The sequence below is a fragment of the Microcebus murinus genome, chromosome 12 (assembly GCF_040939455.1).
Source record: "Microcebus murinus isolate Inina chromosome 12, M.murinus_Inina_mat1.0, whole genome shotgun sequence".
Taxonomy (NCBI): Eukaryota; Metazoa; Chordata; class Mammalia; order Primates; family Cheirogaleidae; genus Microcebus; species Microcebus murinus.
In genome coordinates this window covers 6,070,483-6,096,508 of record NC_134115.1, presented here as the reverse complement: position 1 = coordinate 6,096,508, position 26,026 = coordinate 6,070,483, and the positions used below count along the sequence as shown (strand labels likewise).

The 26,026-nt window shown below is 40.0% G+C and overlaps 1 protein-coding gene and 1 non-coding gene across 4 annotated transcripts in view; one reads left to right on the top strand and one right to left on the bottom strand.

The window, feature by feature from the left end:
* The window catches only part of FAM120A (family with sequence similarity 120 member A), a 116,404-nt gene extending 94,235 nt beyond the window's left edge, over window positions 1-22,169 (bottom strand). Inside the window, exons 1-2 of one of the 3 annotated variants that reach the window (XM_012738519.3) lie at window positions 21,466-22,169; window positions 785-1,031 (exon numbers count right to left, since the gene is read on the bottom strand). In XM_012738519.3, the coding sequence (XP_012593973.1) occupies window positions 785-1,031; window positions 21,466-21,939 (721 nt within the window). In that variant the 5' untranslated portion in view covers window positions 21,940-22,169. The remainder of the gene's footprint in view (window positions 1-784; window positions 1,032-21,465) is intronic. The other 2 variants (XM_020289222.2, XM_076008481.1) reach the window with 2 other exon arrangements.
* A 104-nt stretch (window positions 22,170-22,273) lies between these two features.
* On the top strand, window positions 22,274-25,761 carry LOC105856676 (family with sequence similarity 120 member A opposite strand). The gene is made up of 3 exons (XR_012922059.1): window positions 22,274-22,721; window positions 23,338-23,465; window positions 25,626-25,761. It is a non-coding gene; the product is annotated as a family with sequence similarity 120 member A opposite strand (transcript).
* The last annotated feature ends 265 nt before the right edge of the window (window positions 25,762-26,026 follow it).

Below are 26,026 nucleotides of genomic sequence, written 5' to 3'. Positions count from 1 at the left end.
TACTTATATTTAGACACAATTCTTACAAACTCTCAGCAAATTAGAACTGTATATTAAATATACTGTATATTAAATATATAGCTGGAGATACCCACACTGAAAGCATAAGAAAGGGCAGTTAACAAAAGAGAAAAGAAAGACAATAACAATACAATGCAAACATTACTGACAGAAGAATGTATTACCTCTTGAAAAAGAAATTATTATATAAAATTATAGTTTAAAACAAGATATTGTCCTTTCTGGGTATTCAACATAAATTCTTCCCAGGGAATTTTTAAAGACATTTATACATTTACTTAAAATTCAGATATTCAAAAAAGGTAAGTTAGTTTATTTTTGTTGTTTTTCTTTTAAAGTAGTGAGTGCCTTGAAAGTGAGGAGAAAACATAAAAGTGCTAACTCCATAACATATTTTCTCTTACTATAAACATAGTTTATGCCAAAGGTTTAAATGCCTAATTTTCATAGTGAGCATCTGTTAACATCTGTGACTAAGAAATGTTATTTTTCCAGAACTTAAAGTGAGTTTATTCACAAAATTATTTTTCAGCCTAGATAGAAGTATACATAAACAAACACTTAAGAACAAAAGCAGCCCATTATCAGCTATATCAAAAAATAATACAAAGTAAGGAAAGCTAAGGAAGAGCCCATTTCTTAGTTTCTTTCAAATTTAAGATATACATCCAAAACGTTCAAGCACGAAATATTTAAAAGATCAATATACTTGCAGTACAGTAACTCCCTTATAAAATGAAAGTTTTCACACTGCTCCACCTACCTAATAGAGCAGCAAAAATAGGAAAACGATTTGGATTCAGGTCCAGTTGCTTGGCAACTTCATGCATCAGATATTGGCTTGTTGTGAGACTTTTCCCGTTCCGGCTCAGTTTTAGGGCATGGGCACTGAAGTAGTAGGGGATGTTGCACAATGCATAATCAGAGTCATATGCAACCAAGCCATGGAAACCGTTTTCTCTGCAGAAACCAATCACTTCTTGATGGTGATCCTCAATGCTCTGTGCAACCTAGCAAACAAGAAGAAAACTTCATCAGATGTAGGGTAACACTGGAGCAGCATGCTCCAGAAGCAGACATGTTTATATACAAGTCAAAAAATTACATTTATGAAAACCATCCAAGAAAGCAAAACAGACAAAAAAGTGCCCAAATAAAGTGTACAGTACATTGTTCCAATAAATCTCTGTGGGAAATCAGATTTAAATCATTTCCCGTCAGTAACCCATGCTATGTAGACTGTAAGTAAATTTTCAATTCTTGTCAAATTCAAAGATCACCTTGCTTGAAAACAAACAAAGCCAGCTGACCAGTGTCAGTATTCTGAAGGACAGTGGGGGGCACAGAAGAGGAAAATAAAGAGGTGGGAAGGAGAGAGACAGAGAGAAGACATCCCATCCTCAGTGAAACCAAAACAATTTCTTCAAAGTAGATCAAATGTGTCAAATAGGTGAACTATTAGGAAGGACTTTTTAAAAACTAAAAGCCAAGTTATGCTCCCTCACCTACGTGTCTACTAGTTCCTACACTCCTAAGGCATTCAGCTTTCAGGGACAAAATAAGGATGCATCTTCTGTGTCCCAAACACAATGTCAGAACTACCATTTGGACTAGGTCTAAATCAAATGATGAAACATAAGCCAAAGTTTCTTTACTTCTACTGAATCCCCACTATGGAGCATTAATACCACCTCAGACTTCTACAACATATGAAAGAGAAGGCAGAGCAATACCTCTGAGAAGTGGAAAGTCCTCTGGACTCTCTCTAGTCCTAAAAATATACCAGAAAGACCTGGAAAAAAAATCTCCTTCTATTATAAATGATTTAAAGTCCAAGACTATCAAATCTCCTGCTGTTTTCCATACTCATTCATCCAACTAAAATTCTGGCAGGTTGTTTTTTTTTGTTTCTACAATGGATAAGGTGGTATAGTGAATAGAACTTTAAACTAAATCGGGTGATTCAGATAACAATGAAAAATTAACTCACCACAGAGCCTCAGAGGAGAAAAACATACGCCCTTAACCTTAAATTTCTAAAACTACTATCCAGTATGTGGCTATGTTGAATGAAAATTTAAATTAAATTAAATTTAAAATTAAGTTCAAGCATACAGTGGTCACAAGTGACCAACAGCTAACATACTAATTGGACAGCACAAATATAGAACATTCCCACTAACTCAGAAAATTCTCTTAGACATCACTATAGAGCTAACTTCACTTCTCACTGGCTTTCATAATAAAAGTGGTTACCAAATTTTGTTGGAAAGTTAACTATCGTGAAATCTCACTTAGAGGCCTTTTAAAGATGCATATTTAATGGAAAAATAACTTTCTGAATTCTCTTGATAAATATTTCAATAAAAAATATTTATTTTATATATAAAAAAATCCAATTAGTTAAACAATGTTCTATTTCTTAGAATTAGAATAAGAGAATGTTGTTTTATCCCTAAATCTAAAAACATTGTACACCAGCTAAGATAGAATAGTTAAAAAAAAAATTCTAAAAAAAAGTTTGGTTTCATCCTCTCATTTCTACAAATAAAAATCTCTAAGTCCAAGTTCTTTACCTCAAATCATTTTATTACATAGAACTTTATAGTTACAGTGATGTTTTAAAGTATTTTTAAATCACTACAAATTACTGGCTGTTTTCCAGACATCCTTAATAGTAAGTTCTGTATACTCTATTAAGAGACCTAAAATGAAAGGTGACAGTGAGTCACCACTCCCTTCTCTCTTAACCCCTCCAAGGAGAGTTCTAGAAAAGGTTCCAGCATGACTGCGTATTCATAAGATCCTTCAATCCTATAGATGAGGTGGGGCTAATTAAAATGGAGACCCAGAGCAGGTCAGAGTCCAGCCCCGCCCACCTACAAGTCTGGGAGTCAGGGACACCCAGGGATCACACTCTGCCAGTCCCTGAGCAATGAGCATCACAGGGTGGTGAAGACTCCCTGGTGTGCGAAGGGGCTGCTGTCCAGGAGTAGAAGAAAAGGCACCTCACAAGGAGATGGCCCTGGCCCAGTCCTCCAAGGAGACTGTCCTTGGGGCAGGGGAGTATAAAGGCTCAGAAATGAGTGTGTATTCCTAGCACAGCCAGCATGTTGACCCTGGGATCAAGGGCAAAAGGGGGAGATGATGAAGTCTGAGAGTAGCAGGGATCAGGTCTAATCTGGCAGCTTTCAAATAATGCTGTTAGTGTTATAAAACAGTAGGTAATATATTTCAAGAGCTTGTAAAACGTTCATACTCTTTGACCCAGTAACCTCACTCCAGGAAATAGAGCCTAAGAAACCAATTCACCAAATAAAAAATATTAGAAGCATAAAAAGGATCATAGTAGACTTCTATGGGGAAAAAATAAACATTATTGAGACAGGCAGATACAGCAACTACACCACTGTACTGTGGAGAAACTTGGGAAAAGCTTATGATAAAATATTACACAAAATTATTTTGGAATACAACATCATGTATATACAGCCATGTAAAACTGTGTTTGTGGAAAGACTGGAAACAAAAAAAGCAAAAATCAAAACAGTTGTATCAGAGTGGTAGAATTATGCTTTAAAAATCCTTTTGTAAAAGAAAGAATCAATAAAAAGCTGAAGAAATACTATTATAAACCATTCCCACACTCTGGTCATCTTTGCTATAGTACTTCTTTTTACATGTTTCTCTCTCTTTAGAGGACAAGGGGTGTAGCTCATGCATCTCTGTAACAAGGGTCTAGCTTGGTGCCTGGCACCAAGTAGGCACTAAAAGAATTAAAAACTGTTCCATTTAAGGGCCCCATTTTGTGGGTCCCCAAAGATCCCTTAAATTATCTATAAAGACTAATATGATATAGTGTATCCAGTAAAGGCTAACACCCAGCAAAGGTAGTGTGTGAAGTTCTTCACAATCACCTTCTTCCTCCACCCCTAACAATTCCCTTTTCGCTCAGAAGATTTTATTTCAGATTGGCATTAAAAAGCAAAGTGAATGAACTATTAATAATTCACTACAACTCTAATTTGCAAATGATTAACAATACCATAATCCTTCCCCAAAGCACACACAGCATTAAACAAACATTTGATTGATAAAATGAATGTCTTGAAAGAAAAGATAGAGGAACCACACCTACGAACACAGCTTCATGCCTGCAGCAAAGGTTGGAGCCCTCCCACCCTGGCCTAAGCTCATCTTTCCCATCTTGAGTCTCCAGAGTAACAGCCATGGGGGGAGGGTGGTGGTGGAAAAGTCTAGACTCTTGCTCTGTCCAGACACTCAACCTGGAGGGACAATCTGCCAACTACTGATGTGAAATCAGAGGAATCTTTAAGGTTCCTTCAACTTCTAAAATTCTAGTATTCTACCCCATGTTAAAACTCATTCTGACTTTATCAGAGGATGCCCAGCATGGTGTTAAAAACCACAAGTAACAAAGAGGTTACCCTTTCTTCAATCAGTGAATAACAGCAGTGTGGTTCAGCAGTTATTCAATGGGTGAGGGGAGAGATCTACCAAAGAAAACCACAAAAGAGAAGAACCCTGAGAGAGGGAGTTAAAAGCCAATTGCCTAGGAGTAGTGGGTATAAGACAACTCCATTCATTTATTAAAACTCATATAATTGTAAATCATACAGAATGAACTTTAATGCATGCAAATTAAAAAATAAATCAACCAGGATGTCAGGGGATGTCAGGATAGAATGCAGACTGACAAATGTATTTAACTGTATCATAAAATGTATGAAATAACCTCACAGAAATGGGTTGGGGAGAATGAGCTGCATGAGTAACTTGGGAAAACTACTCTACTTGCTGTGTCTGCCTGATCCTGATCTGGGTTGATAATTCTGAAACTAGTTTGCACAAACCCTAGGGTTGAAGTAAATGGCACATGAGCCAGGTTCTCACCATCAGAAAGAAGCTACAAATAATTGCACAAACAGAGAAGGCTACAATGAACCTTGTGGTCCTGGATTAGCCATGAGACATCAGTGAGAACAGGCGTTCAGGTGAAAATACACACAGACAGGTAGGTACAGAAATGATGGAAGATCTGGTGTTCACATGGATTAGTACACACATTTCTCTTTGTCACGGGGACCTCTGGCAGCAGGAGCATACAGGTACCCAGACTGGGTTTCTAATCATCCTTTCCCATGACAAGAAACCAGGTCTGCTCCTTGGAGAGACAGCTGCTGCTGGAGCAGGGAAACACAAGTCACCTCTGAAGCATCTTATAGGGCCAGAATGTAAGGAAGTACCCCCAAAACAAAAGGATGGCCTGTGACACAGGGGCCAGCTCAAAAGAGCTTCCAAGGCCAGAGCTGGGGCAACGTATGCAATGAGATAAATAGCACAGTACTGGATACACCCCCAAATGAATTGATTATAACCCCACAAAATGAGGATGAGAGATCATACTGATGTAGATAAATGATTAAATAAATGAAAGGGAGAGAAGGGACAAATTTTCCCCACAGAAGAATAAAAAATTCATGTACAATCCTTCCCCAAACAGGTGAAGTTTAACCACTTCCCCTTTGAATCTGGGCTAGACTCAATGACTGCTTCCAAAGGATGTAGATGTTATACATAAGTAAAGTTAAAAATGGTCACTACAGAGCAAACACCTACAGAGAGCCCCTCACACAAACTATCAAGGTCAGAGTCACCCTGTGCTAAGCCAAGGTGATGTCATGTCCCATGTAGGGTGCTAAGAAGCACCACAAACTCCTGGGCTATCCTTTCCTGTAATGCACAGCTGTAATTTAATCCTGAGAAAGCATCAAGACAAACACATATCAGAGGGCAAAATACCTAATCAGTACTGCTCACAAGTGCCAAGATCAGGAAAGGAGAAGAGTTGGCCCAGACCAGAAGGGATGGAAGAGAAGAGGGGTCCTGGATGAGGTCCCAGAACAGAAAAGGACACTGGTGGGAAAACAGATGAAATCCAAATGAAGTCCCTAAGGTAGTTAACAGTATTCTACCAATGCTAATTTCTTAGTTTAGATCACTGTACTAGATAGTAGAAAGTTAATATCACTGGAAGCTGATTGATGGATATTTGGGAACTCTCTGTACTATCTGTGCAACTTTTATATAAAATTAAAATTATTCCAAATAAAAAGTTTATTTAGAAAAAAGTCAATATTCTACAAGACACAAGACATCAGCTGAAAGACTACTTCAAAAGACTACTTCAGGCCGGGCGCGGTGGCTCACGCCTGTAATCCTAGCTCTTGGGAGGCCGAGGCGGGCGGATTGCTCAAGGTCAGGAGTTCAAAACCAGCCTGAGCAAGAGTGAGACCCCGTCTCTACTATAAATAGAAAGAAATTAATTGGCCAACTGATATATATATAAAAAATTAGCCGGGCATGGAGGTGCATGCCTGTAGTCCCAGCTACTCGGGAGGCTGAGGCAGAAGGATCGCTCGAGCCCAGGAGTTTGAGGTTGCTGTGAGCTAGGCTGACGCCACGGCACTCACTCTAGCCTGGACAACAAACCGAGACTCTGTCTCAAAAAAAAAAAAAAAAAAAAAAGACTACTTCAAAGCATTTTATTACATGAACAAAGTATTACAGTAACAGACAGTAACCTGAAAAATGAACTATTGCCTAAACAGAGTTTCAAAAAGCCTATTATATGAAAACAGAACTCTTCCCACAGACAGTCCACTTGAGAGAAACAAGAAAGCCTTCAAAGTATAGAATTCGATTACCTATAAATTTATGAATGAATGAATGCAGTCAAACAACTAAGAATATTTATAAGAGACTCAATGCACAATCCCTTAAGATTTAAGTCAAGGAAAACCTGGTGAAAATCTGGTCGAGAATTTGACAGGGATGAAAAGATGGTAAGATGCAAGATTTGACTAGGGAAAGGAAAAAGACTGTGGGTTTTGACAACAACCTAAGAGGCAGTTATTTAATTAGAAACAAAAATTAAGTACTAACCTTAAGCTTTGGGGATTCAGTGTCTGACAGATTTGAGCTGCTCTTTATTTCTGTTCTTCTAAAGGTCTTTCATTCCCTTTTGTCCTTCTACTGTGCTAAGAGACTCTCTGAACCTGATCTGTTTCTCCTCTTTTTGGGCCTTCCAACACTTGGCTCAGACTGGGCATAATACAAGGAAATTTATATTTCTAGTTCTTAATGTTAATTTTAGAAGGGAGTTTAAACTATTAAATACAATGTTGAGAAGACAATTTCATTTTGAACTCCCCCAAAGTATAAAACAACTTAAAAAATTAAGCCCTGAAAACTTACTTACGTAACAGGGTAAAATCACCCACCAGCAGTAAATCAGACTGAATTATGAGCTGCCTCATTACTGAAAATCCCAAGCTAGTAACCACTGAGCCTATCTGCCATTTTAAAAGCACCAGGCCTTGATTAAGTTTTGCCATGGCTACCATTACCACCATATCAGAATGCAAGTGTAAAAAGAAGGAAGAGAAACTCTAAAACTCCTTCTGTATCCAACCCTGAGGAGCATTCTACTTCAGCTCCTGTCAAGTGATGAGGGAGCTAGTATCTAACACAACACTCCAGCCTGGGATATGCCAGCATGGGAATCATGAAACTTCTCAGCCTCTTCCTCCCTACTCCTGCCCCAAGAAATTCGGTAAGTGTAGTTACTATGGAAAAGTTTAAAGCAGCCCATTTTTTGGTCCTAAGAAACCACTGTGTACTTAGTTTAAGATGGTAACTTTAGGCTACTATAAATTTACCACAAATTCCTAGGTAAATCTTATCTCAATGGTTTTAAGTTTCATCATTAAAAGGCAGATATATCAAAATTCAGTATTTTTACAAGAAATAATAACTAAAATATTCCCAAACTTACTTAGCAAGTATTTATTAATTATTTATTAATTCTGAAAAACAGCTATGGGGACAACCCTATAAGAATGAAAACTTAACACTGTTACTTAACTCCTAATTTCCAGTGAAGAAACACTTCTACAATGAGGTTTTATGTCTCTGGCACCAGAGTGGGGGTGAACTCCACTGCCTGATTTAATATTTCTGTACTTCCATTTCTTCATCTGCAAAGATAGTATTCCTCTACCTCATAGAGTAGCTGTGATGACTTAACATACTACATGTAAACAGATCTGAATCATTAACAAGTATTAAGCACTTGGCAAATGTCCATTACTACTTATTTTTCAGTAAGCTATGGGAAAAAGATTTCTTTTTTCTTTTCATACAAGGGCCTGAAACACTATGAGTTGTCATAAATGACACTAAGAAAAATATCATATGTGGTTTTTCTTCAGAATAATATGACACATCCTCCAGCCAGCTACCTGATTTAGAAGATATAAGCAACCTAAACATAATAGGATCAAGTCAACCTAAATTCTTTTGTTAAAAAACAAACAACAACAAAATAGGCTTTGACTTTTACCCAACTGAACTCTAGTCAATAGGTGGGTAAATTTTACTCTGAGGCTTCTGTTTCCTACTCTAGTTCAACTGAAGAATGAGAACTTAAAAGTCAACTCCAATTTGGTGGCAGACTTTTGATATTTACTTTAAAGGGCAATTAAGCAGTATAACAATATATACTAGCAATGTCTCTAAAAAGAAACCTCTCCTCAAGAAATCTCATTGCTGAATAGACTTCTCTATGTCATTTATTCTATAAAAATTGGGTGCAGTGGTCTTAAAAGCTAGCTAAAAAATTTCTTTTAAAATTAGGGAGTGGCATATGAAAAGATGCTCAACTTCACCTGTCATTAGAGACATATACATCAAAACCACAAAGAGATACTGTACCACCTCACATCCATTAGAATGGCTACTATCAAAACAAAAAACAACACCCCCCCAAAACCAGAAAATAACAAGTGCTGTCAAAGTGATGTGGAGAAAACAGAACCCTTGTCAATTGCTAGTGAGAATGTAAAATGGTGCAGCCTCCGTAGAAAATAGTTTGGTGGTTTCTCAAAAATTAAACCTAGAATTACCACCTATGATCTAGCAATTCCACTTCTGAGTTGAAAAAAATGGACTCAAAAGAGATACTGGTGTCAGGTGTTGTTCTAAGAGCTGGATAACGGGCAAGGTATTCATGGGACTTACTTTCTAGAGAAAACATAAAAATAAGTAAAAATGAAATAAATGATGAACTATATGGAGACATTTGAAGAATTTAAGAATATTTTTATTTGAACTCTGATTTATGTTCACTGCAGCATAATGGTCAAAGGGTAGAAACAATCCAAGCATCCATCTACAGATGAACTGATAAACAAAATGTGGTCTGTTTACAATGGAATATTATTCAACCTTAAAAAGGAAGGAGATTCTGACATATGTTCCAACATGTATGAACCTTGACGATATTACACTAAGTTAAATAAGTCAGACATAAAAGGACAAATACTGTATGATCTCATTATATTATATGAGGTACCCAACGTAGTCAAATTTAGAGACAAAAAGTAAATGGTGGTTACCAGAGGATGGAAAGAGGAGAGAATAGGGAGTTACATTTAATGAGGACAGAGTTTCACTTGAGGATGTTGAAAAAGTTCTGGGGACAATGATGGTGATGGCTGTACAACAGTGTGCATGTACTTAATGCCACTGAGTTATACACTTCAAAATGGTTGAGATGATAAATTTTGTGATTTTATGTTATGTATAGTTTACCACAATTAAAAATAATAATAACAATAATAAAAAGAAGGGTTTCACCCTGTCTCCCTGTCTTCTCAGGTCTATGTGCATGGTTCCAAAATTTAACTTCCTAGTTGTCAAAAGACAGAAGTTTTATTTTTCCTTTGGATAACAACAATTAGCATGTATTAGACGTATTAGATTGTATCTGCCAGGCTATATCAAAAGGTATGATTTCTTTTTTTCTTGGCAATCTCTTTAGCAGATTGCCTGTGACATGATCTAAGTCTGGTTCAATGCCTGTTTAGTAATACAGGTTACTATCCCTTATCTGAAACACTTGGAACCAGATGTGTTTAGGATTTTGGATTTTTTCTGATTTTGGAATATTTGTATTATACTTACTAGTTGAGCATTCCAAATGCAAAAATATGAAATCCAGAATGCTCCAATGAGTATTTCCTTTGGGCATCATGCCAGCAAAAAGTTTCAGATTTTGGAGCATTTCAAATTTAGGATTTCTGGATTTTGTATATGGATAATCAACCTGTACAACTGTTGTCTTTCCTTTCTAAAAAAATAATAATAAAGAAGTGAATGTCGTAACAGGAATGCAAACTAAACCTATAAACTTTAAAAACAAAAAAATAAAATGAAAAAGGAAAACACCCACATTATTTGTGTTTAGAATCTATTTAGCCTGCTATCAATCTCCTAATGACACAGCTAAATCTTAACAATATTATTCTTGCTAAAATTTCACTCTAAAATACAAAACATCAAAATTTAATTTTCAGAATTTAGGAAAAAGAACCTCAGATTGAGGCCGGGCATGGTGGCTCACGCCTGTAATCCTAGCACTATGGGAGGCCAAGGCAGGCAGATCGTTTGAGCTCAGGAGTTCGAGACCAGCCCGAGCAAGAGTGAGACCCTGTCTCCAAAATATATATATATATAAAATTAGCCAGGCATGGTGGCACATGCTTGTAGTCCCAGCTACTCAGGAGGCTGACACAGGAGGATTGTTTGAGCCCAGGACTTTGAGGTTGCTGTGAACTAGGCTGATGCCATGGCACTCTATTCAGGTGACAGAGTAAGATTCTATATCAAAAAACAAAACAAAAAACCCCACCTCATATTGATACCATTTATTTCAAGACAGTGACACTTGCAAACTCTTTATAGGTTCAGAATACTGAAAATCTCATCCATGTAGTCTAGTGATCCCCTCCAACAGTCTGGGCTGACTTGTCATTGCTGTTCATACATATATTCTAGCTAAGAAGATAAAACAATGTACTTCCAACCTGTGAAAAGTCAACCCTTCAACAATAAACCCTCCAGTATACTGTCCTACACTAACTAGTAAAATGCCAACAACATCGTAAATTCATTCTTTTCAAAAAAGTTAATTTATTCCAGAGACAACTGAGAAATGCCAAATGACTGGGGCATGAGAGTATTATGTTTCTAAATCACAGATTCTAAACTACCATAATGTAAATTTATCATCCCCTTTGCAGATACATATAGATGTGAAGTTAACTCTACACTGTCCCTAATATGGCTACAAACAATGTTTGAGAGAGCCAGGTATAACAAGAGAAAGGATGGCTAATTTCCCTAAGCAGTCACCTCTTTTATGTCCTCAACACATCTCCTAAGAAGCATAAAAAGCTTATTCAAAGATAAAACCTCTGCAACAGGTGGCCAACCTGAGACCAGAGATCTCTAGAATAACTCCATGTGGACTTGAAAACTCCAACTTCCTACCACCTCTATGCTATCATATTGCCTTGCATAAGGGCAGTAATTGGTGAGTTATTATATCCATTTACCAAATATTTTTTGAACACGTAATACATGTCAGGTGTTGTTCTAAGAGCTGGATAACGGGCAAGGTATTCATGGGAGTTACTTTCTAGAGAAAACATAAAAATAAGTAAAATTGAAATAAATGATGAACTATATGGAGACATTTGAAGAATTTAAGAATATTTTTATTTGAACTCTGATTTATATTTGTCTTTCATTTAGAAAATATTGCCTATAAATCTATTGGAAAATAGTCCAATTTTCAAATGATAAAATATCTTATTACATGGTATTTGACATTTATTCCTATGGTGGACTGCTTACTAAGGTTGGAGTGTACAGTATGTGTCAGTTTCTTCCCATTAGTATAAATTTCACAAGACTATTATAAAATGAACAGCAATGTGAGTCTAAAGATTTGTTAGAGATTGGATGTATATATGTGTGTATTTTAATTTAGAAAATTAAGTTTTATTTTTGATTATTTCTCTTCCTGGTATACTTAGATATCTATATTTCAAACATTTATATGGCTTTACAAAGGCCCCAAGCTTACAATTCTTCAATTTGTTCATATCAGGATTTCCTTGCCTTGGCACTCCTGATATTTTGGGCTAGATAATTCCTTGCTGTGGGGGGCTGTTCTGTAGAATTGTAGAATGTTTGGCAGCATCCCTGGCCTCCACCCAATAGATGCCAACAGTTAACACCGCCCCCACACACACTCCCATACCCACCCCTGCAGCTGTGACAAACAAAAATGCCCCCCCCATGCTACCAAAAGTCTCAACTGTCAACCCCAGTTAAGAACCACTCATAGGTCTTCACTGAACAAATATATTGTTCTATGGTATCAAAGAAACTTCCAAACATCAATCCTGAAAAAGGATTTAAATGAACATCCCCAACTTCCAACTATAAGCTCCCTAAAAGTTTCCTTCCTTTCCTCTTCTGTTCATTCCTTTAGGCCTGAGCAATAACAGGTGCTCAAATGTTTGCCGAGAGGAGAATTAATCACCATTGGTGAGCAGTCAGAAAAGAGAGTGTAAGAAATTTCGGGCCAGGCACAGTGGCTCATGCCTGTAATCTTAGCACTTTGGGAGGCCAAGAAGGGAGGATCGCTTGAGCCCAGGAGTTTGAGGTTGCACTGAGCTATGATGACACCACTGCACTATAGCTCAGGCAATAGAGTGAGACCCAGTCTCAAAAGGAAAGGGAGGGGAAGAAGGGGGAGGGGAGGAGAGGAAATGGAAGGGAAGGGGAGGAGAGGGAAGTGGAGGAGAGGGGAGGGCAGGAGAGGGGAGGGGAGAAATTTGAGAATTGGGGGTAACAAAACAAATTTTAAGTATCACTATCAGTCCAGAAGTTGAAAGAAAATAATTGAATTCATCTGGCTATACATTAATAATAGAACACAGCAAATATTTTGTAAAGAGATGAATGCCTACACTAAAAATATAAGAGATACAAGAGGAGTAAAAATACAGTCCCTGGCCTTGAGCAGTTTACAGTTTGATGGGGGAGGTAAATATGCCATAGGCTATAAACACAATAGACTACTAGAAGTCCAGTGCAAACATACATGATGCTGTGCGTCTGCGTTTCTGGTCCACCTTTTCAAATATCAGAAGAGACTCTATGAAGAAAGGTTGCATTTGAGATAGGCTTTGAAGAATAAGTAAAACTGTGACAAGCAAAAGTGGGGTAGTATAGTAGTTAGACAAGAGGGAATGATATAAGCAAAAGTTGGATATTGAGGAAATAGTGAGCAGCTGAGTTGGGAACATTTAAAAGGACAGAAGAACTGTGAGACATGAAGCACGATGGAATGAGTTCAGGTAGCAGGAGGGTCTACAAGCTTGAACAGGGAGTTTGGACTTATGGTTTTGTTCAAGTCTGAGCAGGAGAGTGATCTCCCCGAAGATGTGTCAGACTATTCTGCTAAGGGAATGCAAGATGAGCTCCACTGGAAAGCCTGGCAGATCCAGAGGCCATTCTGGATGCTGCCCACAGAAAAGAAAAGTGTAAACTATTTACCAGTAGTATAGGTCTTGCATTCTATTTTGTTGTTGTTGTATTTTATTCTACAACATTTTAAAATGATGGATTGGTAAACATCCAATAATATGGTTTCAAAACCCACCAACAGGTTTGCAAAACACTTGTTAGACCTTTGGGTTAGACCATGGTAAATTCATGAATTTGAATGCTAGGGGTGTGAGAAATAAGAAGAGCATGATGGTGAGTGAGAGACTGTTAAGCTAGAATTGGCCTGATGTATAATTTTCTGGGGACTAGCAGGATGGGACGTTGGAATGGCAAGCATGATTCTGGAGTAGTAGGGTGTGTCACTCTGAAGTGAGTGATCACAAGGTTCGAGACAGTTAGGCCTAAAAGTGAAACCAGAACAGGATGGGAGAAGAGAAATGATGGAATGCAAGAGAAGATGGAAGAGTAGATCAGCAAGGGCCACACTGTGGGAGTGGCATGGGGCAAAAAGGGTACAGCATGCAAAAGTGTTAAAGATGGGGTCACTATTTTCACTAATTATAGGGTCCAAGCTCTGGGGCAGCTAAAGTGATGTTAGAAATTCACTCCAGGCTAGGCGAGGTGGCTCACGCCTGTAATCCTAGCACTCTGGGAGGCCGAGGCGGGAGGATTGCTCGAGGTCAGGAGTTCGAAACCAGCCTGAGCAAGAGTGAGACCCCGTCTCTACTATAAATAGAAAGAAATTAATTGGCCAACTAATATATATAGAAAAAAAAATTAACTGGGCAACAAAGTGAGACTCTGTCTCAAAAAAAAAAAAGAAAAGAAATTCACTCCAGTTGAACAATCAGGAGATTAGTTTATAGGGATAAGAATAGTCAGTGTGCACATTGATGGTACATGGTATAAACAATCTGTAAGTATGTAAACCAGGTACTGAACTCTTTGAGGACGGTGAGGCTATGCCTTGGAAATTGTCAGATGTTGAATAAACATATGGTTAGTATTAATGCCTAAAGAGGTAATATTGGAGACTATATAGAGTATATAATGAACAGTATATTATGGAGAACGTCAAGAGGATTGTGGCATATAGAGAAAGTCTTATTTCAGTAACCTGAGGAAACTCTGATAACTGAAAAAGATTCAAGGAGGCAGACAGGACTAGATAGGCAGATAGGCTTTGATAGGTCTAATTTTAAACCTAAAAAAAAGGAAAGATTTAGAAAAGGATAATAATTGTTCATAAAGATCAGTGTTCAAATTACAAATTGGTGGCATCAAGAGCTGTAGCTACCATAGAGACATGTATTGCTTGGCTTGGTATTTTTTTTTTTTTTTTTTTTTTTTTTTGAGACAGAGTCTCGCTTTGTTGTCCAGGCTAGAGTGAGTGCCGTGGCGTCAGCCTAGCTCACAGCAACCTCAAACTCCTGGGCTCGAGTGATCCTTCTGCCTCAGCCTCCCGAGTAGCTGGGACTACAGGCATGTGCCACTATGCCCGGCTAATTTTTTATATATATATATCAGTTGGCCAATTAATTTCTTTCTGTTTATAGTAGAGACGGGGTCTCGCTCTTGCTCAGGCTGGTTTTGAACTCCTGACCTTGAGCAATCCGCCCGCCTCGGCCTCCCAAGAGCTAGGATTACAGGCGTGAGCCACAGCGCCCGGCCTTTGGCTTGGTATTTTTAAAATAACATAAGTTCAAATAAAATCTGGGTTTCTGGCTTTCTAGAAAAATCTGAACGTCTGGCAATGTTGACTCTATAGTTCTGCATGACTTTTGTTTTATTTTATTTTATTTTTTTTTTGAGATAGGGTCTCACTTTGTTGCCCAGGCTAGTGTGAGTGCCATAGCATCAGCCTAGCTCATAGCAACCTCAAACTCCTGGCCTCAAGCAATCCGTCTGCCTCAGCCTCCTGAGTAGCTGGGACTACAGGCATGCGCTACCATGCCCGGCTAATTTTTTCTATATATATTAGTTGGCCAATTAATTTCTTTCTATGTATAGTAGAGACGGGGTCTTGCTCTTGCTCAGGCTGGTTTTGAACTCCTGACCTCAAGCAATCTGACCGCCTCGGCCTCCCAGAGTGCTAGGATTATAGGCGTGAGCCACCGCGCCAGGCCCTGCATGACTTTTAAAACGTGCATACCCTTGGATCTCATGTAGAGGTTGGATAAATTAAGGAACATTATGTAAGCATTAAAAAGAATTAGAACTATAAGTACAGACAAGGTAAGATTTTTACATAAAAAAAGCACATTGCTGAATAATGTAAAGTGATTACATTAATGTTAAAAATTAGAACTATACTGTAATAATATATATTATATAAATTATGATATGAAATATATGGCCTGCACAGCCACTGTGGAAATAGTGTGGTGATTCCTCAAAGAAGTTGAATACAGAATTACCATACAACCCAGCAATTCCACTTCTAGTTTATACCCCAAAGAAATCAAAGTAGGAACTTAAATATTTGTATACCATGTTCATAGAAACATTATACACAATAGTCGAAAAGTGGAAGCAATCCAAGTGTCTGTCAATAGATGAAAGGACAAACAACATGTGGTATATACACACAATGAAGTATTATTTAGCCTTAAAAAGAAAGGGAATTCTGATATAACCTATAATATGGACGAACCTTGAAGACATTATGCTAAGTGACTTAAACTAGTTACAAAACTGGTACACTTTGGAAAAGTACATGATGACTGGTGTGAGTTATAATATATATGATCGATTTTGAACCTTAAGTATTTTCTGGTCAATTAAAGGTCCTTAAGAATAAGATACACTGGCTAGGCGTGGTAGCTCACGCCTGTAATCCTAGCATTGCGGGAGGCTAAGGTGAGAGGATTGTTTGAGCTCAGGAGTTCGAGACCAACGTGGGCAAGAGTGAGACCTTGTCTACTAATAAAAATACAAAGAAATTAGCTGGACAACTAAAAATATATAGAGAAAAAATTAGCCGGGCGTGGTGGCACATGCCTGTGGTCCCAGCTACTTGGGAGGCTGAGGCAGAAGGATTACTTGAGCTCAGAAGTTTGAGGTTGCTGTGAGCTAAGCTGAAGCCATGGCACTCTAGTCCAGGCAATAGAGATTCTATCTCAAAAAAAAAAAGAAGAAGCTAGACTGTCAGTGTTTAGGGTCTGTTAAGCAGTAGCCCCCAACCTTTTTGGCACTAAGGACTGGTTTCATGGAACACAAGACAATTTTTCCAGAGGGGGGCAGGGGCAGGGTGGGAACCAGTGGAGAGGGAGGTGCAGCATAGGTGGTGATGCAAGCAAGGGTGAGCAGCAGCTGTAAATACAGAGGAAGCTTCCCCAGCCTCAAGCCACTCCTCACCTTCTGCTGTATGGCCGGGTTCCTAAGTTTCATGGAAGACAATATTTCCAGGGATTTGGGGGAGGGAGGGTTGTTGGCAGAGGTCAGGCAGCAATGCACTTCCCAGTTCCTAACAGGCTTGGGGAGTTGGGGATCACTGTGTTAATGGATTCTTCTCTTATGCATAGAAACTCTGCTAATCCTATTCTGACTGGAAAAAATAGTACAGGTGGTTAGCTATTAGAATTGACCTGGGGGTGAATTGTAGATAAACATACCCACAAAGCATTCTTACACAATTAAACTGAACTTTTGACTTTAGCACTGCACTTCCCACTTGAAGAGGTTACTAATGACTTGTCTCCAGATGTCACTTAATCAGTAGATCCTGTTTCTTCACTTGGAAAAAGGCACTCTTGAGTGATAGATGAGATAGCATATGTGAGAAAGGATCTAGCAAGAATCTGGTCTGATATCAGTTAGTTCCCTCCCCTATCTAGTATACAAGAAGAAAGATTATTCCTAAATACAAACATGTTATTATGCCAACCATGAAAATCTTAAACTATAGTCTAACTTCACATTCCCCCACTGACTTAAAACATGAACACCATTTTATATAAGATCTAAGTAAATACACCAGAGCATTGATTTAATAAAATTCCAATAGAAGCAAATTCAAAACAAGATCTGAAGGACTTCATTATAAACCTTCACACCTACCCCAGGAGTCCTATAGCAGAAACATTTATGAAAGGTCCAGTGATTTAATGTCACTGATAGTTTAAAATAAACATAAGTCACTAAAGTTTCAAAGGTTATGATGACTCAAGGTACACAAGAGGAAATTCTCTGAGTAACTAGCTAAAGCCAAGTTCAAGTTAGGCTATTTAGTGACCTAGACAAAATCAGTTGATACACAGGCCATCGCCTAATTGTTTAAAGAAATACAATTATTACTGTACAAAAAGTACTCCATCAGAGAAATGCTCCTTAAAAAAAGATTTCTGTAACCAAGGATAACAGGAAATTATGCCCTTCTGCCCATTTAGAGAAGGCCAATAAAATGTTAAATTTTTATAGGAGAACTGCCTCATTTATCTAACATTATATATAGTGAAGTATTCATGTCAATTCCTTTACCAATGTTTATTAACCTTTTCAAACATATATTATCATACAGTAAAATTATCATACTTAATTTGGATGTATAGTTCTGATTTTAAAACATGTTACCACCACCATCATCTGGATACAGAATTCATCACCCCAAAATTCTTCCTCCTACTGTCCCTTTACATTCATACTCTTCCCCTCCTCCAGTCTTGCAACCACTGATCTGGTCCCTATCACTATAGTTTTATCTTCACAAGACTGTCATATAAATAGAATCATACCTTTTAAGCCTGGCTTCTTTCACTCAGCATAAAACTTTAATTGAAGATTCATGAAAGCTGTGACATATACCAATAGTTCCTTCCTTTTTATTGCTAAGCACTATCCCATGGTATGAATGCACCACAGTTTGTTTAACCATTCACTTATTCACGGATATTTTGATTGTTTCCAATTTGGAGTTATTATGAATTAATCTGCTATGAATATTTAAGTATTGGTTTTTGTGTTAACAAAAGTTTTCATTAGAAAAATACCCAGAGCCAGGCACAGTGATTCATGACTATAATCCTAGCACTCTGGGAGGCTGAGACAGGAGGATTGTTTGAGCTCAGGAGAAACAGTGAGACCACGTCTCTACCAAAAAGAAAAAAGACAGGAGGGCATTGTGGCACACACCTGCAGTCCCAGCTACTCGGAAGGCTGAGGCAGGAGGATCACTTGAGCCTATGATGATGCCACTGCACTCTACTCAGGGTCACAGAGTAGGACTCTGTCTCAACAACAACAAAAAAAACAAAATAAGGAAACTGAACAACCCTCCTCACACACCCCCTTCATTTAAAAAAAAAAAAGAAAAAGAAAAAGAAAAATACCCAGGAGTGGGATTGTTGAATCATATGATTAATGTACATTTAACTTTATAAGAAACTGACATTGTTTTCCAGAGTGGCAGTGCCATTCTGCATTCCTGTTAACAATGTGTAAGGATCTCAGCTGCTTAACACTCTTCCTAGCACTTGGTATTGCCAAGTATTTTTTCATTTAGCCATTCTAATAGGTATGTATTGGTATCTCATTGTGGTTTTAAATTTTTTAACCATTTTAATGGGCAACTTAAAAAAATAACAGCATACACTGTTTCACTCCCTTAAACAGAGAATGTATGACATAAATTTTTCTGACTCAAAATCACCCTTATAGAATAAACATTGTACTACCCCCAGGGGCCTAGGGTTGCAGTACCTAGGGTTGTTTTCCTTCTTCTAAAATAGTCCCAGAATTACGTCTGCTTTTTATAGCTTTTTAAATCTTCTCTCTTGTTGTCACTTCTTGCTATTAATGGTGCTCCAGCCTCTGGCAGACTTTCCTTTTCACCCTCTTCTCAAACAGAGTTTAGAAAATAGATAACCAGGCTTGTTAAAATTACATCTAAAAAGAAGAGGGCAATCTGTGAGTGAGAGCTTAAAGGATTCTTCAGTGAGGAAAGTGAAAGCTTTCCCTACCCCCCCCAATTGTTACATCTACACTTCCTGATTATCTTGCTTGGTTGCTGAGAAATTTCTAGTAGTTAAATCAGTTAGGCATTTTTCAAAAAGGTATGGTTGCCAGCTAAGAGACTACCAGGTAACTGAGTCATCACACAGGTAACCTGTGCAATTAACACTAGGCTATGATTCTGGATCAGGAATTAATAGTTTACCTAAAGCAAAATATAGACAAGATTACCATGTCCAGACACCTAAACAGAAGAGATTATCTTAAAGAGTTTAATTCTAGTTTCCAAACACACTTTAGCCAAAATCCTGAGCACCTACTAGGTATGCAAAGCATTCAAAGGGGCACAAAGATAAAGAAATATTACAATTAAAAAAAAAATTTCAACGGTTCTTTCTAAAGATAGTAACCATATATATACATACTGATTCTAATCAGAAGTAATATTGACAGTGTTCCCTTGAAAATCACTTAAGCACAAGTATATAGCTGTGCTGTTACCAAAAGCAGTAAGTGAAACTCATCCTATCTTTTAAGTAGTATTTTCCATCTCTGAACAAGATAAAGCTATGAACACTTTTATGATCTCTTCTGGAGGTGGTCCCATCAGAGAAATGGCAAAATCTTACTGCTCTGAGCCCCAGGCTCCAATTCAGAAAATGTGAGGCAGACACTTCCTCTCACCCGAACTTCCCTGAAGAATGGCAAGTTGTGGCTCTGCCATGTTCACAGGCCAATCGCTACTCTTCCGCTGCCTCCACCCACACGCTTAAAAACTATTTCACCAATTGCAACCGGATCTTGGGTGGGACTTCCGCTATCATTTTAGGCTTAACTACCACCATCTCATCACAGGCAGCAGGGGCAATCATGAAGAGTGAGAATTTCACAAACTTTGAGTTCAAGCACAGCTTCAAGCAAGCATAAAAGAATGACAAGATGGAAGACAGAGTGACAAGAGCTAAAAAACCAAAACGGTCCCCAAAATATTGTTTTTAAGAAAAACAATGAAAAAGCAAGCAATCAAAACCTGAAGTCCAGGATCATTTATTTGCTTATCTTTACAGTCACTGCTGGGTCCTGAAGTTCTCCTCTGGCCCAGTTTCAGCTGCGGAGCCCTCTGCCAAAGGGACAGCAGAAGGCCGATAATGTGGAGCTCTGATTACCCACCCATCAGGGCACTGCTGAAGGTCACTGAATACTTACTGTGCACCAAAAAATAAATCTGTAAGTTCACGCCTGTATTGCATACGGCCCCCAATTTCGAATCTACAAAACTGAACTACTTTAAAGACTTTTCCACACAGATTTGTAAGTCACATAACTGACAAAGTGCCATCCTGTCAAATTTTACAATTCCTTGAAATCTAACACAATAAACCGCAATTTCCCTAAACATCTTATTTTAAAAGGAACACAGACAGTGTACTGAGTTCTGAAGAAAAGACTAATGCATTGGCCTTTACACAAGTTTCACTGTCACTTAGCTAATATTTGTGAAGGTAGCAGCAGCAGCACTAGTATTTCCAGCCGCTTCTCCTCACTGGCCCTGGCGATGCCCCCACTATTACTATTTATCCTACTTCTTCCAAGATAAACCTGTTGCTGGGAAAGCACAGGCTACATTCGAAAAAAATGTGCATTTTGTTAAAGTTGAAGGTAAGTAACCTGTCTGCCTCAAAAAAGAGGGGGAAATCCTAAGGATATTGGAGATGAAGACACACTACTTGCCACCTCTGGCTTCTGATCCGGCGCGCTCTACCAACCCTCAAGTGTGCTCACACGTCTGTGGACCCGAGCAGGCCCACTGAGGAGGGAAAGCTGGAGGCAGGCTTGAATACTGCGCGGCCTGGACAGCTGGCCATCCATCTTGAGGCCCAGCCCGGCTCCCCGCCCGCTCTCTCCAGCCCGGCCCGAGGGAACTCGGCGCCCCGCGCGCCGCCACGGCCCGGCCACATTCTGCGCCCCGGGATGCAGCGCAGCCCTGGTCCCCGGGCCCGACAGGCCCTGGCCCGCCCCAGACCCCCTGGATCCCCGGCCCGGCCTCACCTTGACGTGGAAGCGGATGAGCGCCAGGCGGATGCAGTGGGCCATGCAGACGGGCGGCAGGAACCAGACCTTGGGCGGCGGGGTGCCCTTGTTCTGGACATGGCTGACGATCTGCTGAGCCGTCTGGCGCTCGTTGCCCTGCCGCTTGACCCACTCGTGCAGCCGGGCCTTCTCGAGCGCGCCGTTGAAGAAGACGAAGAGCTCGATGTTGCCGCCGAAGCAGGCCTTGGCCAGCGCCGCCAGGTAGCCGAGCATGTGGTTCCACTGGCCGCCGCTGACCCAGTCGGTGTAGAAGCCGCCGTAGAGGCGGTGCAGGCAGTTGTCGGCGTCCACCAGCAGGCGCAGCGGGGTCTGCGGGGGCCGCTGCCGCCCGCCGCCCACCAGGCTGCCCCGGGCCAGCTTCTGCAGCTCCACCGGCACCACGGCGCTCGGGCAGTGCTTCTCGATGTAGTCCTGGAAGCCCTGCACGCCCATGGCGGCGGCGGGGGCGGGGGCGCGGGCGCGGGCGGGGGGCGGCGGGGCCGGGGGCGGCGGGGCCGTGGCGTGCGGGAGGGCGGGCGGGGGCGGCGGCCTCTAGGGGGGACTGGGGCGGGTCGGGGGCGCGCTCATGGCCGCCGCGGCCGCCATGTGCTGCCGCCTCCCAGGGCCATGTCTGGGGAGGGACCTGCCGCCGCCGCCGCCGCTGCCGCTGCCGCGAGGCCGAGGCCGAAGCTGAGGGCCGGGGCGGGGCGGGCGGCGCTGACGTAGCGGACCCGCCCGGCGCGGACGCCGCCCAGGCCCGCGCAGGCCCGCCGGCGAGCAGGCGGAAGAGGCGGCGCCGGGGGACGCGGCCCGGGGCTCCTGGAGGCGGCGGAGGAGGCTGAGGCCAGGGGCCGGACCGAGGAGGAGCCTGGGCTGGAGCAGGCCGCGCCCAGAGGCCGCGGGCCGCCCGCCTGGAGCCTGTCGCCGCCCCGGCCCGGCCCCGGCAGTGCCTGAGAGCCCGGCGCCCGGCAGGAGTCGGACGAGGGAGGCTGGGAAGAGGGTCCCGGGGAGGGCTCGCGATGCTCGTGAGGAAGCGGCGGCAAGATGGCAGCTCCGAGTGGGAGACGGAGGCCCATACGCTGCCTTTCTAACACGGCTGCCTGGCCCTCGCTCACTTAGGGCCTGCCGTCCACGCAGACTCCGTGTCCGAAGGAGCGGGATCCTGGCAGTCCCCGAGGCCGGCCTTGGAAAGAGCAGGGTAGAGGTTCCTGCGAGGGAGCAGGATTCCGCAGAAGGTAGCAGCTTCGGGCTCTCGTTTGCCGTTTTTACACGTGTGACAAGTGACATGGTCGGACACACGTCTGAAAATACAAGTAGTCCTAAATGTCTGATCATCACAGAACAGACTTTATAGGTCTGTTAACAGCGTGTCAAACGCCTGCTCTTTATAATATTTAGTTCCTAATGCGGAATAGCCGATCTTCTTAAACTTGCTGTTTGCTGTGGCTCACGCTGCAACCTCTTAGGGAGGGTGACTTTTTGTTTTGTGCTTTGTTTTTTTTCCTTTTTCACACAGCATTGTTTCTGAAAGAGGGTGACTTAAATCCTGCTGTTGCTTTAGTAGCATCTAAAAAGAAGATCCTTTATGTGACTTCTATTCAAAACCTCTGTCATAATTGCTTCTATAAAGAAGATCGTTTATGTGACTTCTATTCAAAACTTCTGTCATAATTGGCTTCTATAATAAAATGAGGTTAAATATACTGTATGTATATTATGCTTCAATAAGACGTCTTTAAAAAGAGATCGTGTCTTTCAGAATGCAGCATTTAGAAACCCAAAAATCTTAAGAGTTTTAAAGTGCCTTTTTTAGTTATCTTCAATCCTCCATCCATTCTTTTTCTGGAGCAGCCTCTGTCGAGGAGCAGGATGCAGCTGACGTGCAGCAGTCCAGACCGCAGCTACTGAGCAGATGGAGCCTGTACCCACCCAGTTTCGCCCTGTAGGCTCAAAGAAGCCCGCGTGCTCTCTGTAAAAAGGCAAGTTGAATTTTTGTTTCTTTTTTATAAGCATCTCAAATACAGTATGATAAATACATAAATAAAATGTTCTTGGTATTTTAATAAGTTACCTTTAATTTTTAAAATTCAGACCGTGGCAAGTTAGGCCACTTACCCATGCACAAAGTTAGTGATGAAGCCAGAATTACATGTTATCTAGAAATACAGTTAGCTATTTAAAGCCATGTTAAATAACAATTAAGAGGACACCCCAGAAATATCCAAATTTTCTGGTATAACCCAAAGCAGGTTCACAAGATTAAGAATAGTAGTTTTAATCACTCACTGTATTTTTCATTTTGTGTCATTGCATTCCATATATTTACCTTCACTGTGTACTTGTTTTTATTTTTTTGAGCAATCTTACTTTTGATCTTTAAAAATGCATTTTTGTCAGTATCTGAGATTCTGTAAATAAATTTATTTTCACCTTATGACAGCGCAGAGTGTTAAAGTTCTGGAGTCAGACCACCAAATCTGTCCCATCTTAACTCTGTGCCCTTGCTAAAATTACTTACCCTGTTTGAACTTTCATTTTTATCATCTATAAAATGAGCATATTGATAGCACTTAACTCCCAGGTTGTTGCAAGGATCAAATCAGATAATCTGTCCCTACCACACAGCAAATAGTCAATAAATGTTTTCTTTCGTAGTTAGTATTTCTCCATAGTATAATTGTATAGACTTTACACTTGAGAACATGGAGCAGTTATTTTTACTTTTTAATAGTTTAAAATTCATTTTCATAAACCTGAAACATAAAATTCAATTATGCTTACTTTCCTTATTTAACTATGTAGTCACCTTTTTTAAAAAAATTCTTTTATATTTTTGAGTATCATTATTAATGGCTGGCAAAATATTTGGCTGACAAACATTTAATATACTCTGCATTCTCAGCTCAAATTCAGGGGTTGGTTGAAGTTAAATTTTTGAAATATTGAGCAAAAAGTTAACATCTATATTTAAAATTTAATGAAGTTATATCTTTTCGGTTTCACAATATAACAACAAATAGTTAAAGTCTTTCATTTCCAGTCAATCTTTGGACAGTTCACATAGAACATAAAACTTCTAATTTCCCAAAGAGATTGCCATACAAGTGAGAAAAAAAATCTGGAAAATAAGTAAAAATGCTAAAAAGGACATGACCCCATGCTTTACAAAAATTACCAAAAAAAAAAACCACAAAAAAACCTCAAAATCATGATTAATAGACAAAAGAGCTAACTCGTGATGTGCAAAAATTACCCATATTTGGCAACCCATGAGAGAAAAACTTATTTTTAGCCCTTACACTGTTACAACCAATTTGTTTTGTTTTATTTTGAGACAAGATCTCACTCTGTAGCTCAGGCTAGAGTATAGTGCTGTCATCATAGTTCACTGCAACCTCAAGCTACTGGGCTCAAGCAATCCTCCTGCCTCACCTTCCAAGTAGCTGGGACTACAGGTAGACACCACCACGCCCAGCTAGTCTTTCCATTTTTTGTATAGATAGGATCTCGCTCTTGGTCAGGCTCCAATTTGGTTTTGATCAATTGATCCACAGCACAAACCTTGAAAATCATATCTTATTTACTTGATTCTTTCCAAACTAATGTGTTTATAGTAGAATGATATCTTTAATTAATTTTCTACTTAGTTGAGGTGTCTATCCACCAGCAATAACAAGTCAATTTTCAGTTTTTCAAGTAAGGTCATAAGAGACTCCACTCCTACCCATATAATCATTGGCATATGTTAGGAGACCAGCAAACTGGAGCTAAGCATGGAATCTGTGGCCATGGAAGAGAGCAAATTAATCCATGCTTGGGATTTGAACTTGTAATGTTTTCTTAGCACCAAGCCTAATCTGTTAATTAATGTCAACTTAAATTACCTAGAAGAGCACAGACTTATCCTTACAGTCTTCATCATAAATTGTACATCATAACCGATCACACTGTACACAATGCAGTGGTTAAGAAGTGTCGTTGGTCTTCAAGCTCTGCCATCCCTTTAATACTATGACTTAACATTAGGGTGTGGGAACTACAAGGAGAGACTGATCAACGTTCACTCTTGAGACCAGGACAAAATGCGTTTCATATTCCGAACAACTGATACATAACTTACCTTTTTTTTTTCTTTTCAGATTTCCAGAAGCTGTTGTGTCAATAACAATCCCAAAAAACTCACAAAACCACCAACACTAAAGATTCTTGAGACTAATTTGAAAAGTAGGGTAAAATTCTGCAGTGACATTGAAGTGACAGGATACTGACAACTTCAGTAGCCAGATTTGTAGGTCCTATCCATCATGTCAGGGAACATGCCAGGAAGAACTCTCTCTTCACCACTCAGTAGCTTCTATTTCTGCTTTCAGAGTTCTCTTTGTATTGGATGGATTTCTTGGGTTTTAAGATGGCATCAAAAGGCAAGAAGAAAGATGTTATGGGCAAACACCCCTCTCTGAAGTAACAGGAAGTGTAATGGCTTGAGAATTCTTCAGTACTGCCACTATAGGCAGTTATAAGTTTCATTTAACTCTTTAAA